The 16946-nt window shown below is 43.1% G+C and overlaps 1 protein-coding gene across 1 annotated transcript; it reads right to left on the bottom strand.

Annotated features, from left to right (window-relative positions):
* Positions 1-9262: 9262 nt before the first annotated feature.
* Positions 9263-12307, bottom strand: LOC102511533 (putative MAGE domain-containing protein MAGEA13P). Its single transcript, XM_032475179.1, has 2 exons — positions 12250-12307; positions 9263-10954 (listed from the first exon to the last, which is right to left on the bottom strand). Exon 2 carries the CDS (start codon positions 10912-10914, stop codon positions 9844-9846), a length of 1071 nt encoding a protein of 356 aa, XP_032331070.1. The 5' UTR covers positions 10915-10954; positions 12250-12307; the 3' UTR covers positions 9263-9843.
* Positions 12308-16946: the final 4639 nt, after the last annotated feature.

Here is a 16946-nt window from a genome sequence, read left to right as displayed (position 1 = left end):
TCTGCTTCATCTGAATTTCAGAATTACCAGTTCCTCCATGTATCTATGCATCCATTTGTACAATCTTCCAGCAGATGTGTATTAAGTTTTTATAAGGTCCAGGTACTATTGTAGGTGCTGAGCCTAAAATGGAGAACAAGAAGATTGTATACACTGGCCTCAGGGACATTACATTCTCTGGAGAGAAATGAGCAGAAAATAGAGTAATCACTAAGTAAATGTACTGCAGATTATTTTAGTCGGTAATGAATAGCAATAAGGAAAGAAACAAGATGTCACAAACCTACTTTTACTCAAGCTGTTCTTAGTATACGTAGTAAAATAATGCCCTAGCTGCTGCTTTCTATTTAAACAGTTTTATGCCTTTCCCAAACGTCAATAAAATTAACATTGGAGAAAATTTGTCTTCCTTATATAAGCTTATGCTTCAACATTTACTGTATATAATCCTCATTAGGGTAACGGAAATATGGTTATAGCTATTCAGTGAACTGAATGAATTGAACAGAATAACTCCTATGTAATCCTTGAAGTATGTAATTTAATACTGTAAGAAACACTTTTCATTGATTACAAAAGATAAGTGTAAATATAGCCTCCATTAAAATTCTCACTAATTATAAATTATAGAGATGAAATATAACATGGTTATGTTGTATATCCATTTAAATTTTTCAAAAGGTCCCTACTGCATAAAGAAAACCATCTCTATACATAATCTATTTATGGAAACTCTACTGGTATTTAATTGCTCATCTCATAATAATATCTAATAGATATATGACAACTGCTATGTTCAGGCACTCTTCTAACCACTCTGCATACATTAAGTTGTATAACACTCAGAATGACACTACAAAGTAGGTCCTACTATTATCCATATTTTGGAGATGAGGAAACTGACATTGAAAGATTAACTTGCTCGGAGTCACAATTAAGAAGCACTGGTGCTGGGAAGCCACATCCTATTGGGGGATCCCTAATTCTGTCATTCATAATTAACCTCTCCTTTATCTGTTCTCTTACAAGCTGTTTGTGTTTGTATCGTTGTTTGGCAAGGGAGAAGCAGGGAGACGTTTGAAAAGAGGTTATTCTCGCAGTACAGGTTATAGAAGAAGTCCAGGTGAGAGGTGATGGGGTATTGAACTAGGGTGATAGTAGTGTGGGTTGTTAGAAATAATCAGCTATAAATAAAAATAGAACCAACATGACTTTCTGACAAGGAGGCAGGAAGCAGGGAATAAGAGGAAAAGGGAGTGAGAGATGATATCAAAATGCTTGTCTTTGAGCATTGTATGTAGAGTTTTCATTAATTAAGATGGGAATGACTGGAAGGAGCAGGTCTGAGAGAGAAGAAAGGAAGATCAGATTTGCATATTAGTAGACATCCAAGAGGGGATGTTGAGCAGGCCATTAGATATATGAGTCAATAATTCAGTAGAGGGATATATCCTCAGGACAGGTGGTATTTAAAACTATAATACTTGCTGTGATTACTAATGGAATGAGTGTAACTAGAAAAGAGGAAAGATCCAAGGACAGAGCCCTAGAGTTTAGAGATCAGGAAGATGAGGAAAAAGTAGTACAAAATAATGAAGAGGATTTTGCAGTAAACCAAAAGAGAGTTTTTTGGAAGCGTGCTAAAGAAAACACTTCAAAGATAAGGGAGTGATCAAGTGTGTTAAATGCTGCAAATATTTAAAGTCAGATAGGCATCACATTGGGCTTAGCAATTTAGGGGTCACTGGTGAGCTGTAGCAAAGCAGTTTTGTTCAAGGAAATGGTAGTTGGAGTGGATTCAAGGAGAATGAGAAGAGAAAGATGAAGATAGTGAATATAAACCACAATTTCAAGGTGTTTTGCTCTAAAAGGAGACACAGGTTAACAGCTACACAAAGAACTGTGAGTCAAGAGTCTTTATATGAATTTGGAAAAGAGGTAGAATAAAGGGTGGTGGGGGGAAATGGTGATACAGGACTGAGAGGTGAGAAGTACTAAAAATAGGCAAGAAGTGATAATCCATGCCCAACTGCAGGGATTGGCTTTAGCTAGGAGCACCCTTGTCTCCGGTACTGTGACAGGAGAGAGGATGGAGAGTGTCTGGGTTCCAATGTGATGGTGGGAGCTCGTGAAAAATCTCTTCTAATTTCTTTAACTTTCTCAGTAATAGGAAGAAAGGGAAGGAAATAAACATTATAAGCAGATAATAAGGATGGGGGCTAATGTTGGGGATTTTAAGAGGAAGAAGATATAAAATAGTTTTCTATGAGCAATGATTGTGAATGTTCGTATCACCCATAAGCTGCATTCCATGCCCACGTGCAATACCTTCACCTTAAAGTGATACCACTCACCATCATTCTGTGTCAGCCAAGGTAAGCTTCCCGGGGAAATGTGAGGGTAGACAGAGGGAGTTCAGTTTAACCAGGATATGGGTTTTGCCCATTGAGGAAGAAAAAGAAAGAAGATGAAGTGAGTCAAGTCTAGGAGAATTGAGAGCATGTGTAGCCAAATGATTAGACTGATGGGTCATGAATTTTAAATGGATTAAGCATTGAAATGGTGACCTGAGAATGATGAGGGACAGTGAAAATGTAGTCATTTCAGTGGCATGTTTGTCCCAGCGGAATCAAAAGGTTGTTGGACTTTGGGTACTAATTAGATTGAGCTGCAGCTGTATAGGTGGTAGCTGGAGAATGGGATACTCCCAAATGAGGTTGTGGGGCAGGTATGGGTGTTGGTGTTTCTAAGGTCTAGGGTGCGGCCATGGAAATAGGCGGCAGCAGGAGGGCGGAATAAAGGACACCCAAGAGAGGTTAAGACGTTGGCACTGTTTTAAGGATCATCTGTGTAGATGATGAAATAACCGTTATTCATGACAAGAATAGTGCTAGAATATGTGTCAGTGAGACTGCAATTAAATCTTCAAGAAACGAGGAGGAGGGCCCAGGGGTATGTAGATTACTGCACCAGGGATGAAGAGTGGGTGGCCTCGTCTAAAAATATGTGATTCAAAACTGAGTGTTTTAGGGAAGTGGGAGGAAGAATAATCTGGAAGCAGTAAAGAGGCTCAGGAAGGCCTACAGCATCTTTGGGCCTAATAGTAGCGCTGTGGGAACAACATGCATAGGGTGCGCGGTGTCCTAGGGAGAAATCTGAGAGTCTGCAATGCAAGAAGGTGGAGCATCAGAAAACCTGAACCAGTAGCTAACATCTACTCTTAACCACCTCGCTACTCCCCTCTGCTGTACAAATACACAAAGAGACTCATGGCTTTACAGGTGATTTGAATCAAATATTCAAGATCTAGCTAATACCAATCTTATACAAACTGTTCTAGAATTTGTACTGACTATTTTGCTTATCTTATACAAGGTGAAGAAATTTCTTCAGCAACAATAAACACTTAAGTTAGGATAGAAGTTAGCCCTCCAGGGTGGGAGGTGGAGGCCATGTGATCAGGCTGGTACACACAGTATACCTCAACCATCCTGATATTTTATTTCCTAGTCTAGTTGGTGGGTATATGGGTGTTTGACTATTTTTAATAGTATTTTATAATGTATAAAATATTTCACAATAAATTATTTTTGAAAGAACAAATTGTTACTGAGGTGTCGATAAGTCATTTGTAGAATATTCTTTTGAGGACCTTAACTGTGAAACAAAGATGAGAGAGGACAGCAGTAATTTAAGGGAGCTATGTAGTCCAAAAAGATTTATTCTTCTTTATTTCATTTTTTTAAGCATTTGGAGGTTCTTGAGCATGCTTAGTTTTTATAAGGAAAAGCTAAATAGAGAGTTTGAAAATATGTAAGGAAAGTCACACAGCATCCTGGACGACTTAGTGCAATGTTGAGCAATGAGGGATTTTCTCAGAACAGGGGAATGGGAAACTCACACTCTGAAGTTGGGAAAATTCATTGGCAATTGGATAAGAAGTTGGAGAAATGGTCCAATGGGCTTAATAGGCTCAAATTTCTCTATGAAGTAGAAGCCATCTACACTATAAGACAGTCTTTAACTTGTGTTCAAATCACCTGCAGTGATTAAATAATAAACTCAGTACTTCCTCAGTGGCCTAATCAATCTTTAGATAATTCTGGGTCCTGAACTTGTTTGTTTGTATTTTTGTTTTAAGCTGTAGCTTCTAACAGCAGCTCCATATCTGTTCTTTAGGACATCACGTAACAACAGGCCATCACTTTCTGCAAACTAGTATCTTACTTGTCACATCTTAAAATATTCATGTTTTCTTTGTCCAGTAACTCTTTGTAGTGAACAAAGAAATGAATGTTTCTGCCCATTAATTTTAATCACCTTGAACTTAAAAGATACCTTAGCCATTTTTAGATCCATAGAAATTATATTGAATTTTTATAGTTTGATATGAATTATATATTCCAAGTATTTTATTTGAGTTGCATCTATAATAAAATTATTTGACTTTGAAATTCCTTGAACTGTAATAGTTAATTATATTTGGCTTTTATGGCTTTCAACTAACTGCATTAAAATTTCAGACTTTATTGAAATAATTTTTAAGTGATTTCAAAGCTATTACAGACAATCGAAATATTTTTAAATGAAAAAACACATACCTGGTAAATTTTTAGCATATTCAAGTATCAAGTGCTAGTACTACATTATATCTATTGATTGTCACCACATTTCTGCATATTTTTGTTGTTCCTTTAAAAAAGTTAGAAACAACTGCATTTCCGGTGTTGTTGACATTCATTTTATTACTTTCTACTTTTTGTGGGGAGTGAGTTGGGGGGATGATATTCTGAGATCTCTAAGACTATTCTCTTTCAATATTGTGTTAATCTTTTCCTCAGAAAACTAATTCGGAACCATGGAAACCCTTTTGATTCCTATGGAATCTAAATGAAATTTACAGAAGGTGATTAGAATAATAGATTAAGAGAAAAAAAGGAAAAGACCCTTTTGACTCAAATATCATTATGTTAGTTTGAATATACCAATTTATTTCCCTAAAATTAACCTTTTAACTTATTTCGTCCCATATCATTATCTCCCTCTGTCTTATTCCATATCGTATTTGTTCTTTTTCTGTACAATTTCTTACATCTATTGCCTCATTGCCATTTTCACTGTCACTGCCCTATTTCAGAATATTTGTACCTGAGACTTGGATTGCTGGTAAGCCTCCTAAAGGATCTCTCTGTCTTTAGTCACCTACTCCCTCCTCAATAATCTATCTTTCTTACAATACCAGGGATGCTTTCTTTAAAAACAGGTAGGTGATAACATTCCACTGCTCAAAAACCTTCAGGAAGAGTCCTCAATCTTTCTTTTTGAAATGTATTTTTTTTTAATTGAAGTTTTGTTGGTTTACAATGTTGTGTTCTCCCATCTTTCAATCAACATTCTTTACTATCTGTTCCATCTTCCCAAGCAGCTTACTTTCTAAGTCACCTGGTATAATAGTTTTGCTCCCCAATCAGCTGGAGCACCCTGGCTTCTGTGCCTTTGCTCAAGCTTTACTCCTCTGGTTTCTCACAGATTCCTGTCAAGTCGTACTATCTTTTTTAAGGCACAGCTTTGATTCTGTTCCCTCTAGAAAGACCATAAAGTATAAATATTACGAGTGTAGCTACCAGTGTCAGACTGACTGGATTTATGCTGGGCTCTCCCATTTTCTACCCGTACAATTTTAGATAAATCACTTACTGCATAGGATGGTTCATGAGACTCATCTGAATTGTTCAAGGACAACTTGGAAAAAATAAAACAAAATTTAAGAACATTTCATCACACATGTATTGAATTCTCCTTATAAAGTAGTAATTTTGGGGAAAAAACTTATTTAAACTAATGTAAAAACATTATTTGGGAATCTAGTAAGAAATTACAATTTATGGATGTACAGTAATATTCATGGTAAAAAATCACATTGTCTGGCATCTTGTCAAAAACTGCAACTCATAATGAAGAGAAAAAAATAATTAAAACCAACTCAGAAATGACAGTCTTGTTTTAGGAGGTTTGTTGTGTGTTTTTTGGCCAGAAATTGACATGCTTATTCTAAAGTTCTAAAGTTCATATGGAAATTGAAAGAACCTAGAATAACCAAAACAACTTTGTCGAGTTGAACCACAGCCCCATATGAGAATTAACTGAAAATGGGTCAAGACATAAATGTAAAACCTAAAAATTTTGAACTCTGAGGAGAAATTTTGTGTGAACTTGATTAAGGGAAAGATTATTTCTAAACCAAAGGCATACCATAAAAGAAATTCATAAAAGTTAAGCTTAATAATTAGGCTTCATGCGAACTAATTTATGCTCTTTGAAAGATACTGCTAGAGAATGAAAAGAGAAACCTTCCACTGGAGGAAAATTTTTGAGATAAAATATTTCCAAACACAAGCACATGAAAAGATGCTCAACATCATTAGTCGTTATGGAAATGCAAATCAAAACCACAGTGAGATCCTGCTACATGACACACCTATCAAAATGGCTACAGTGAAAAAGACAGACATACCAAGTGTTTGTAGGCTATAGAGCAATGGGAGCTCTTACACATTGCTGAAGGGAATGCAAAACAGTGCAGTCACTTTGGAAAACCATTCATCAGTTTGTTAAAAGTTAAACACGCATTTATGATTTCACACAGCCATTCCATTCCCAGGGATTTACTCAAGAGAGATTATACGTGTACACACACACACATATACACACACAAATATTCATAGCATCTTTATGTGTATTAGCCCCTGCAAAAAACCCAAATTGCCATCAACAGGTGAATAAACAGCCTCAAAAATGAGGAACCATTGATGCATGCAAGAACGCTGATCAATTTCAGAATACTTAGAGTGAATGAAGTGAGACACAGAGGACACAATGTGCGATTCCATTAATATAAAGTTCATGCAAATTAAGCTATAGGGTCATAAAGGAGATCAGTGTTTACGTGGAGTTCGGCTGGGCTGGGCATGAAGAGATTACAAAGGAAACTTTTGAGGATAAAGGTTATGTACGTTATCTTTATAGTGGTGGTGGTTTCAGGGGTATATACATGTTTCAAAACTTACATCAAATTGTATACTTTAATTCTGTGCATTTTATTTTATATCAGTTGTATCTCAATAGGGTGTTAAAAATAAGTATCTGATTCCAAAGTACCATTAATCACTGTGATGTGTACTCTGTTAAAGTCAGTGACCATGTTCTTTTCCCCTGTTGAATTCTTGCTCTCTGGTATAATGCTGACATAGAATAAATATGGAATAATTTCTCTTCAAATTGAGTTAAACCAACTGCAATCTTTTAGATCAAAAACTGACTCCCAAAATGAAAACGTGATAAAATATTTGATACTCAGAAATGATGGCAGATTTCACTGCTGGTGTTTTACCTCAGAGTATTACATTATTGGGGTTATGTGGCCAAAAACGCATGGGTCATGCTACTTTACACGTGGCAAGAGGGTCTTCCATGGCCACAGGTTAAACCCATACATCTAAACAATTTCTTTGTGTAAGGGGGCTCCCAGCCACGTGGGTGACGGGGCATCAGGGGAGGAATGGTGCAAACACCTGACACAAACTATTGGGAACACACCACGCAATACACCCTGCTAACACCTCATCTGTGGCCTTATTTTTAACTTACGGTAAAGAGTATGTTTTCGTTTGGTTTTATTTTCTGCCGACCCCGCACCAGCCCCGCACAACTGCGCTCTCTGAAGGGGGGGGGGGTGCTGTCACGCCGCCGGCCCCGCTGCCGGGCCCTTCGCACATGTGCCTTCCCAGCCCCTGCGCTCCGGCCGCTGGGCTTCATCCTCAAGAGGCTTCTCCTGGGGCCCGGGGCAGAGGTCTGCTTCTGGGGCTCCGCTGAGGCCTCCCGATGGGGGGCGAGGGGGAACCCCGGAAGACACGGTTCCCACCTGTTTTCCCACCCCAAGCCCTTCCCCCTTGCCTTCCTCTCATTACAGGATCCATAAAACTGCCAGAGTCTTTGGTTCTGGCACCCTGGACAGTGAGGTGACCCCCACATCCGTGCTGACCCTCCTGGCCCTGGACTGGCGCGCGGTTCCAGGGAGGACAGTGAGGCGGGAGGAGCCCGGCCTCCTCTCACACGCTTGCTTCTGCCGTCCCAGTAAGCGATCAAAGGCTTCACTCCCCTGGGTTTGGCTTGTTGCTGTAAATCAGCTGCTCTGACACCTTTGCTGTCGCTCGGGCTCGGCCGCGCTCCTGACAAATGGCAGTTGTTTCTAACATTATTTTGACCCCAGAACCTTCTACCTTCTGCTCTGGGAATCTGTTGTTATCCGGAACCTCTCAGAGAAGATGCGGTGCTCTGAGACACTGGACACCAAATCAGCCAAATATGCTGCTTCATAAATAAAACTCCGTCAAATGTCACTTAGAGAAACACAGCATTACACTTAGGTGTGGGTTTTAGTCTTCCCAGATGCATTCAGCTCAAAGCTCCTAGAATTCAAGCCAGAGACTAGCTCCTTCTTTCCTTCCTGGCTGCTCTGCCATCCCCAGATGCTATTTTCATTCATTTTACTTCCACCAAAAATCTAGTCTTTGTTTAGATTTGGCCAAAGTGCACTCAAGATAACCTAATCATAATGGCATTTTCATGTAGAAGGCTCTGGCTTTCTCAGAGTGCCAGCCTCGCAACTCCTCAGCATCACGTCCGGGGAGTACCACCCTGACTCTCAGGAAACCCTTGCAGGTGATGCGTATAGAAGGTCCAGTTCCCGCACAGTGTTCACCTGCACTGGGTTTTTACAAGAGTTCAGGACACTTTCCACACCTGCCTCAGGCAGGGAGCTCTCTCTGGTTTATCCAGAATTCAAAAGGCACTGCTAAGAGCAGTTTTCCATTCCAGACTTTTCTCTCAACTGTGACACACCTTTTGAGAGTCAGGCCCTGCTGCCACCCAGCATAACTTAAAATGAACTCCCACCGAAGGAACTAGAGTCTCCCAGAGCCTGAAGAAGCCCTGGCTCAGGACATTTACACTCTTCTCCCACCTGGACCCCCACCGCCTCACCCCTTCTTTTACGTTGTCCGCTCCTTCAGGGACATGGCACCATCTTCCTGGCCGGATTGCTGCTCCCAGACTCCGCCCCGCTCTGGGCGGGGTGTGTCCTGCTTATGCTAGGGTCCCCACGATTAACACGGTGCTTTCCAAAGAGCAGATACTCAATTCACGTTTGGCGAATCAGTGAGCCAGTGAGAGAGACTTCTTCTAAGACTTTATTTCTCTTACATTCTTGAATAAGCCAAGTGTATCTAGGTCTATGTCATTTAACATATATATCGTTTAATCTTACATAACAGCAGACTAAGAGAGAGAAGTGTGTCTAAGAGTTAGCGATCTTTACATTTCTCCTCTATTCCTTGAGCCCCTCAGTTTTAGGGCTGGGCTCTCTCACATTTCCAGGAAAATTCCTATTCTAATGCCGTGTCATCTTGTTCCAGATCACAGAGAAAGATGGAGAGGTTCTCAATTTGTTTTGCAAAATAATGAAACTCTTTTTTTTAAACATTTTTTATTGCTTTATAATCATTTTACAACGTTGTATGAAACTCTTATTTTTAAATGTGATAAGCAGCTATAAATGTGTGAACCCTGTCATTCATAAGCTTCGATTCTGGTGCTAATTAAACTTTCTATTATACGGAACAATATTTGAGAAAACAACAACGAAAGATAAATGTCTAAATTACCCATAACCAAGAGGAACACAAAGATGCTCTGCAGTGCTCCCTCTAGCCCCACCCTGGCCCTCCACTACTCTGAACTTCGGCTGTTGTCTTCAAATGAAGGGCGAAGAATCTGCTTCCGACTTCACTCAGGGCGGGAGGGGCTGCTGGACGTGGTACTGGAACTTGCAGAGGCCACGGCAGGAGTATCATCCCCGGAGGCAGCGCTGGCCTGGGCTCTCTCTTCCTCATCTCTCAAAGCTTCCTCATACCAGGATGGCAAGGAAGTGAGGTCGGTCCCACTGAGCCTGGCAAAAAACTTCAGGATTTTCATCTTGCTGGTTTCCGCATGGGCCCTTGGACCCCACAGGAATTCGTAGCTGGGGGGATCACTGTTGGGCACCTGCCGGTACTCCAGATATTGTTCCTTCACTAGCTCTTGGGTGGCGAGCTTCCTGGGCTCCCCGTAGACCAAATCCTCCTGCCCGGGATACACCCTCATCATGCTCAGCATATCCCAGAGTTTCTCCTCGGGGACACAGTTGCCCTCCATGAAGATCATCCCCAGGAGAAGTATCAGGAAGCCGGTCTTGGGCAAGCCCTGGTCATCGCTCAGCATCCCGTCGTAGGTGAGGTCTAGTGCTCTGACGATGGCATAGGTGTGGCTGGCGGGGTCCACTTCCTTTACTTCAATGCCAAGGACGACCTCCATGCACTCACAGACTTTCTTGAAGATCACAGGGAAGTGGTCCTTGTCCTCTTTGATGACGTTCATCAGCATCTCTGCCTCGGTGACTGGCTCCTTTGTTATGTATTTGACACTCAGGTACTCCACCAACTTGGCCACCCTCATGTTTAGCACTTCGGGATCTAGTGTCGCCTGGGAGGTGCTCGGCCCCTCCTCTTCTTGGCTTCTGGGACTCTCATCGGACTGACTCGATGGAGTGGCTGTGGTGGCAGTGGGTGAGAGGCAGGCTCTCGGAGGGCCCTGGAGAGGCTGCAGAGCTCCAGTGGCAGGCACCTCCTCTGGGGGGCCTGGGATCACGGGAGTGAGAGAGGAGGAGGAGGGGGCAGAGGTGGCGGCGGCGGCGGCGGCAGCAGCGGCTTCTTCCTCCTCACCCATGGGAGCCTGCACACCTTCCAGGCTCTGTGCCTCTTTCGGGGCCTGAACATCTTCCTCAGGCTTGCAGTGCTTACTCTTCTGATTGAGAGACATGATGGCCTGTGTTGGCGACAGCCAGCAGGAGGCTGGGGACCTGGGGAAGAGAGGGAGAGTGTCAGCAGCTTCAGCTGAGAAACTCCCCCAGGATGGCTGTGACTAAGGCCACTTGCAGGTTCCCTCTTTTGGGGTGTTTCCGGGCGTCACAGGGCTCCTATCCCCCTGGTTGGCCTAAGAACTGAAAGAGGAAGTGACGTAGTTCCTCAGGGTGTAGCCCGAGGACTCGAGGGCTGAGAGGAGGCTGGGAAGGGTCCAACGCTGTGGATTCTCTCTGTTCTGGGGTGGGTGGGGCCCTCGGTAGACATTCGGGGTGTACACCTCTCTCTGACTTCTGGTATAGCCTGGGCCTTCTCTGACATGCTAGCCTGAGAACACGTGCCTCAGACCAAGGCTCTCACCTCCCGGCTCCTATAGCTCCTATAAGAATCAAACCCCTCAGGATGCAAACTACAGGCACAGTCGTGGGTCCCCCAGTGTTGACAGGAGCGGTGTGTGATGTCCCAACTGTGCCGGTGTGAATGGTTCCCTCAGTGCCCCTTCAGAGTCCTGACCTTTCCTGTCAGGATCTGGGCCCCATCACTCCGCTGACATCCCCAGACTCTCCCCTGAGGAGGAAGTGAGGGGGCATCGCATCTGACACTGGCCCGGGGCCTCCCGGGGCTGCTGGCAGGGGCTGTGCGGGCTTCAGTGGGGGCCTGTTTATCTAGGGGAGGAGGGCCCACTATGTGACTGATCTCTACTCCTGACAGGGCCCGCTCCAAACCCCACCTCAGCTGACCAGACTTTGCATCCCCAGATTGAAGCCTTGCCTCCCTGAGGGGAACCATCCCCCCACCCCCACCATGGTGGAGTGAGACCTGTCACAATGGCCACCTCTGCTAACTGCCTCTCAGCTATGGCACAGGGACTGGGCCCATCTCTTCTGGGGTGGGGGGACCCTCAGAACTCCTACAGGGTACCCGCCTTTACACTGGGCAGTTTCTCAGCCCACCCTTCCCCTGCCCCCGCTTGACGTCCCCTCAGACCTCCGTGAGACAAAACGAAAGAGATGCCAGGCCGGGGAGCAGCAGCAGGCAGCTTTCTGTGGGCGCCCTCCCTCCGAGTGAGGCCCCCCTCAGCCCTCCTCAGTGTAGTCACAGGTCCTCCTGACAGAGTTTAGGCCACCTGCATCCTCCGTCCCTCAGGCCGTGGAACCAACCTCCCTGAGACCCCCGCCAAGGACGTGTGGAGGCTCGAGGGAGGTGCCTCTGCCCCACAACTAGAGCCAGATTTCCGCGGGGTCCTCTCTGTCTGCCAAAAAAAATCGCCTCAGTTGTCCCTCAGGGGCCTCACCTTGAAGTCTAGCGGCACCTGGGACTCCTCCTTCTGCTGGCACGGGCCACACCCCAACGACGACGCCTCCCCTCCTTCAGACTCCTAAAGCGGAAGTAGAGAGACGTCACATCCGGGAACCCTGCCTGTAGCACCTCCTGGTTGACAGCAAGGGCGGCAGGGCGCTAGCTAGCGGCTGGGGGAACTCCCTTCCGTGGTACTTTGGAGTCCTTGCTTTTAGGCCTAGCAGAGGCAGGGCCTTCGCCTGCTGCCTGCTGCTTGCCCCTTCACACCCAGCTTCTCATCTCCCTGAGATCCCTGATCCAGAAGTTGGGAGAGGGCGATTATCCTTCCAGCCCTTCCCTTGGTCTCTCGGGCTGACAGCCTTGGTGGGGGTGAATTTCTGTGCAGACCCCTCTGGTTCTAAGGTGGGGGTATCTCAGTCCTCCTCAATGGTTTCGTATTTACTCCAGACAGAGCCTGGGACACCTTCCTTCTGCTGGCCTGAGGATTTGTCCTGCAGGTCAAGGGCACCATTGCCTTGAGACAATGAGTTGGGGGGGTGGAGTTGGGGGGGTTGTCTGTCAACCATATCTGGGGCCTCATATGGCAGATAGAAAAGGCCGGCGTCGGAGGGAACCCCCCTCTGTTTAACAGTGGTGGGAGGTCTCTTCAGAAGCCTCACATTGAGGACTGTCACGGTCTGGGAATCCTCCCTTTGCTGACCTGAGTCGAGTCACCTGGGTTGCAGCCTCATCTTCAACTTCCCAAGGCTGAAGCCAAGAAGCGCTACATCCAAGTGTTACCGAGTCCAGACTTGTTCTGCTCCCTGCAAGACAGGCCAATAAATTGGGAGACGAGGTGTTGGGGCAAGGAATAGCGACTTTATTCAGAAAGCTGGCATACCAAGAGGATAGCTGACGAATGTCTTGGAGAACCATCCTGCTCAGGTCAGAATACAGGCTCCTTTCATATAAAAAAAACAAGGGAGGGGGTGTGGTTGATTGTTGCAATCTTCTTGCTGCAGGCATTCTTTGTTCTTGCAGCTGTCCACGTGGGCCAAGTCGTGGTGTCCCTATAAACATCCAACAAAACAAAGGTTATTCTCTATTACAGTTCTCCACTGTCAATGTCCAATCCACAGTCTTGTGGGAAAAGGGGCGATGACCGCTCTGGCTACTTCCTGCTGAAAAGGGGCAATGAGGGGGTCATTATGGAATGGAATTGATCAGCCTTGGTCAGGGAGCACTCCTGGGCATCTTTAGTCAGTAGTATAATCTCTCTCTCTTTTTCTTTTCTTTTTTTCTTTTCTTTACAACTATTTGATTCTGATAAAACTCCTTGGTGCTTTGTTGAACTTGAAGTTTTGGTTCCAGTTTCCAATACATGTTTATTACTGTTAATTTTTTCCCACTGTACCATAATTACACTAGATTCTTGTGCTATTCAGTTCATCAAAAGACTTAGAATGGCGTCATGATGCCTCCAGGCGACTAGTTCTATAGAGGCTAGTGGTTGTCACTCCTTCCATCTCTTTATCTTATAAGACCCAAAGTATGGGTTCTTGGTAATTCAGGCTATTTTGTAAGGTTAAAGACCTGTGACCTTCTCCCTGGAGATGGACTCAGAGACCAAGCATGATTATAGCTTTGATGACTGGAATAAAGTAGAAACAGTAAGAGCAATAGCTTTAGTTTTAACAGTGGGCCTGGAACTGTGAGTAGCAACTGGTCAATCAGGTCAGTTGAATGTTTTAAGGGCAAGCATAAGAATAAGCAATCTGTTAGCCTAAGTGCAGCCATTTTATTAATCCTCCTTAAAAATCCACACTGTCAGTTTCTCTCATTCCATTTCTATGGAAATAGGGAGATGGGCATCGTGTTCCTGCTGAACGGAGGCATCATTTGGGGGCCCTTGAAATGGAATGGGTGAACCTGATCTTGCCATGTGGCTGGGGGCTCAGAAAGAGCCTCAGCTGCTCTTTTCCTGCACATTACACAATGGAAAACAGTTTAAATATTAGATACATACCAACTTCTGTTAACAGAAGTGATAATAGAAACTGTAGGATTCCCTTAAGAATGGATTTGAGAGCTTGGGGTATCTATGAAAAGAGACCAGAAAACCAGGTGTTAACTTGGGCTATAACTTTTCACACATATGCATCTGAATCCCCTACATTATGTATTGGTTGTTTTATGTTCTCCAGGGCAGTTATGATGTTCCTGGCTTTATCTGGTATAAAAGTACAGCAGGCAGTATGAATGCAGAAACTCAATAACTATAAGAGGAGAACTTAAACCCATAAGGTTGTAGCTACAAGTTGCCAGCAGGCACTGCTTTGAAAATGGCTGGTGACATTCTAATTTTGACACCACTCAGAAAACTCAGGTTCTCAGCAATACAGAAACTTGTCTGAAATCACATCTACACTGGTTACCTAGTTTTACCTTGGGTGTCTGAACTACAGTTATTCCATTTTCAAATGCATTTCTATCTTTAATGGCCAAAGCTGATGTTACCATTAATGATTTTAGTGCTTTTTCAGATATGAGGAGATGCAAGAATTTGGGCTCATAAAATCTTTTCCTGAAAATATCTATCTGAAGGCCTGTTCAGCCTGTTTTCCCAGAGCACAGAGCACCTCATTCCTGATTTCCACCCTGAACTCCTTTCAGGGTGTGTTGGAAGTCAGCGGCTGCAGCGTGATTTGATCCAAGCAGAGGTAGACAGCAAGTGCCAATGTGATCCAATCCTTGTAGAGGCAGATGGCGAGGGCCCTCATGATCATAAATTTGACCATGGTTTGGCATGACCATTTTGTCCCACGGTGCTAGGAATGCTTATTCCTAGGTCAGGCAAGGATTTTATTGACAGGCCAGTCAATGTGCTATTATGGGACTAGCCTTTATTAACAGTAGCAAAAATGTCTCTGAACCACCTGTCTTACTAGCCTGTTATGATCCAGGAGAATATTCCCTCTTGTTACTTCTTCCCATATCTAGAGTCTCACTATTACAATCATTGGTCTCATACAGAAGTATATAGCTGGTCTGCTGTTTCAAGTTGCCTAGTCATTATTTTATCAGAGGCTCAGTCATGTATTTGGTAATGCAAAAAGCAACAATTTTGTAAAACAGGCAAAATACAAATAATATAGTTAGCAGTATTAGTAAGGTCATAAGTAGAATTTAAGCCAAGAACTTTCATTAGGTGTGGCTCAGGGTATCCCCAGGTCATCTGACTTAGTCTGTTCTGTACCAATCCTTATCTTTAAGGAAAATGTTATATAGGCATTGTTCATAAGCAAAGATATGAGCAGTCATCAAAGTAACTAGTATACAGGCCTGGTCCGGTGTCTTCGGTCAGCTGTCTACCTCAGATGTCTTCTGCTCATCCTGGCCTGGTAGCTTTTTCTCCATTTGAGCATTGTTTTAAGGTGAGCAGTCCTCTATAGGCCAGTCCAATACAGGGGCTCTTTCTGACTGGAAATTAATCCAAAAGTCAATTTCTTTTAGCTTTCACTGTGCATGGTCTAGTTAAGAGTACCTGATAAAGGGTCCTTCCATTCAGGCTGAAGATAGTTCTTTAACTCACATCTGTTCCAGTATGTATAATCCTCCGGTTGCAGGTGATGGGGCATTGGATCTTCATCCAAGGATAGATTAATGAGCTTCAGAAACGAATGTAGAGTGTCCTTTTAATGATTCAATTAAACTGCAGCAATGTAACATAGCAGCAAGGAATGATCTGGGAAGTCAGTCTTAGTAAACATAGACCTCAATTAACAAAACTAGAATTTAATATCTACTAAAATATAATCTTTCTTTCTCTAAAGTTACCCTCATTTTTATCAAATATGGCTGAATCAAGATTAATTTGTCCACAAATTAAGTCTGATTATTTGATCATATAGGCTCTTTCTCATTTGCATTTAAGTTACTTACAAGAGTATTATATCAAGTTATTATTTTTCTTGCTGACGGATTTGTAACAGATATGACAAGGTCTTACTGGACTTCTATTAAACCTAAGTACAATAATAGTTTTATGTTTAAGATGAATGAATCTAAAGACATGTCTATCTTAATCAAACCAATAGGCTTAAGCTAGCTTCAAATACCAAGTATCAATTCAGTACTGAATATTTTTTTTAGATCACACAAACCCGATTTTCATTCTGGCCAGTTTTTGTTTTTTTTTAATTCCTGAGTATTTATATAAGCATTTAATTTTTTTAAGCCACTTAAATAGAGCTCTTTTACAAATTAACTTTGGCAATGCCACATATCTACAACACACATATAGGTATGTACGAACACACAAACACAGAGACCTCATAGTTCCCATTTCAAACTTTTAGCCATGAATCAGGTACAACAATGTAAGACTCATCAGTTACAAGAGGTTGGATTCAAATTGGGTTTCTGGCAGATGGAACCAATCAAAGTTGCCTATCTAGATAACTAAACAGTTTGCTAACTTCTATGGAAGACATCTAAGATTTCTCTTTGTTTCCAAATTACTCCCTTTCTCAAAATTAGCATTCCAGAGGTGATAACAGCAGTTGAGTCATTCGTACTGGGACAGAAGTTTAGAAGTTAGAAGTTAGAAAGTCCACTAGTTGAGACCCCACTGTCAGCTGTACCTAAGGCTCTTGGGTGGCTGTTGTTATACAGGTCTTTAAAATGGCTAAGAGTCCCAGGCCCTGTCAGTCA

The sequence above is a fragment of the Camelus ferus genome, chromosome X (genome assembly GCF_009834535.1).
Source record: "Camelus ferus isolate YT-003-E chromosome X, BCGSAC_Cfer_1.0, whole genome shotgun sequence".
NCBI classification, from domain to species: Eukaryota; Metazoa; Chordata; class Mammalia; order Artiodactyla; family Camelidae; genus Camelus; species Camelus ferus.
Note: the sequence above shows the minus strand (reverse complement) of the source record. Positions and strands in the feature narration are given on the sequence as shown.

Excerpts from the sequence above, each read along its gene's own strand:
- LOC102511533 (XM_032475179.1), bottom strand. The coding sequence starts at position 10,914 with ATGTCTCTCAATCAGAAGAGTAAGCACTGCAAGCCTGAGGAAGATGTT.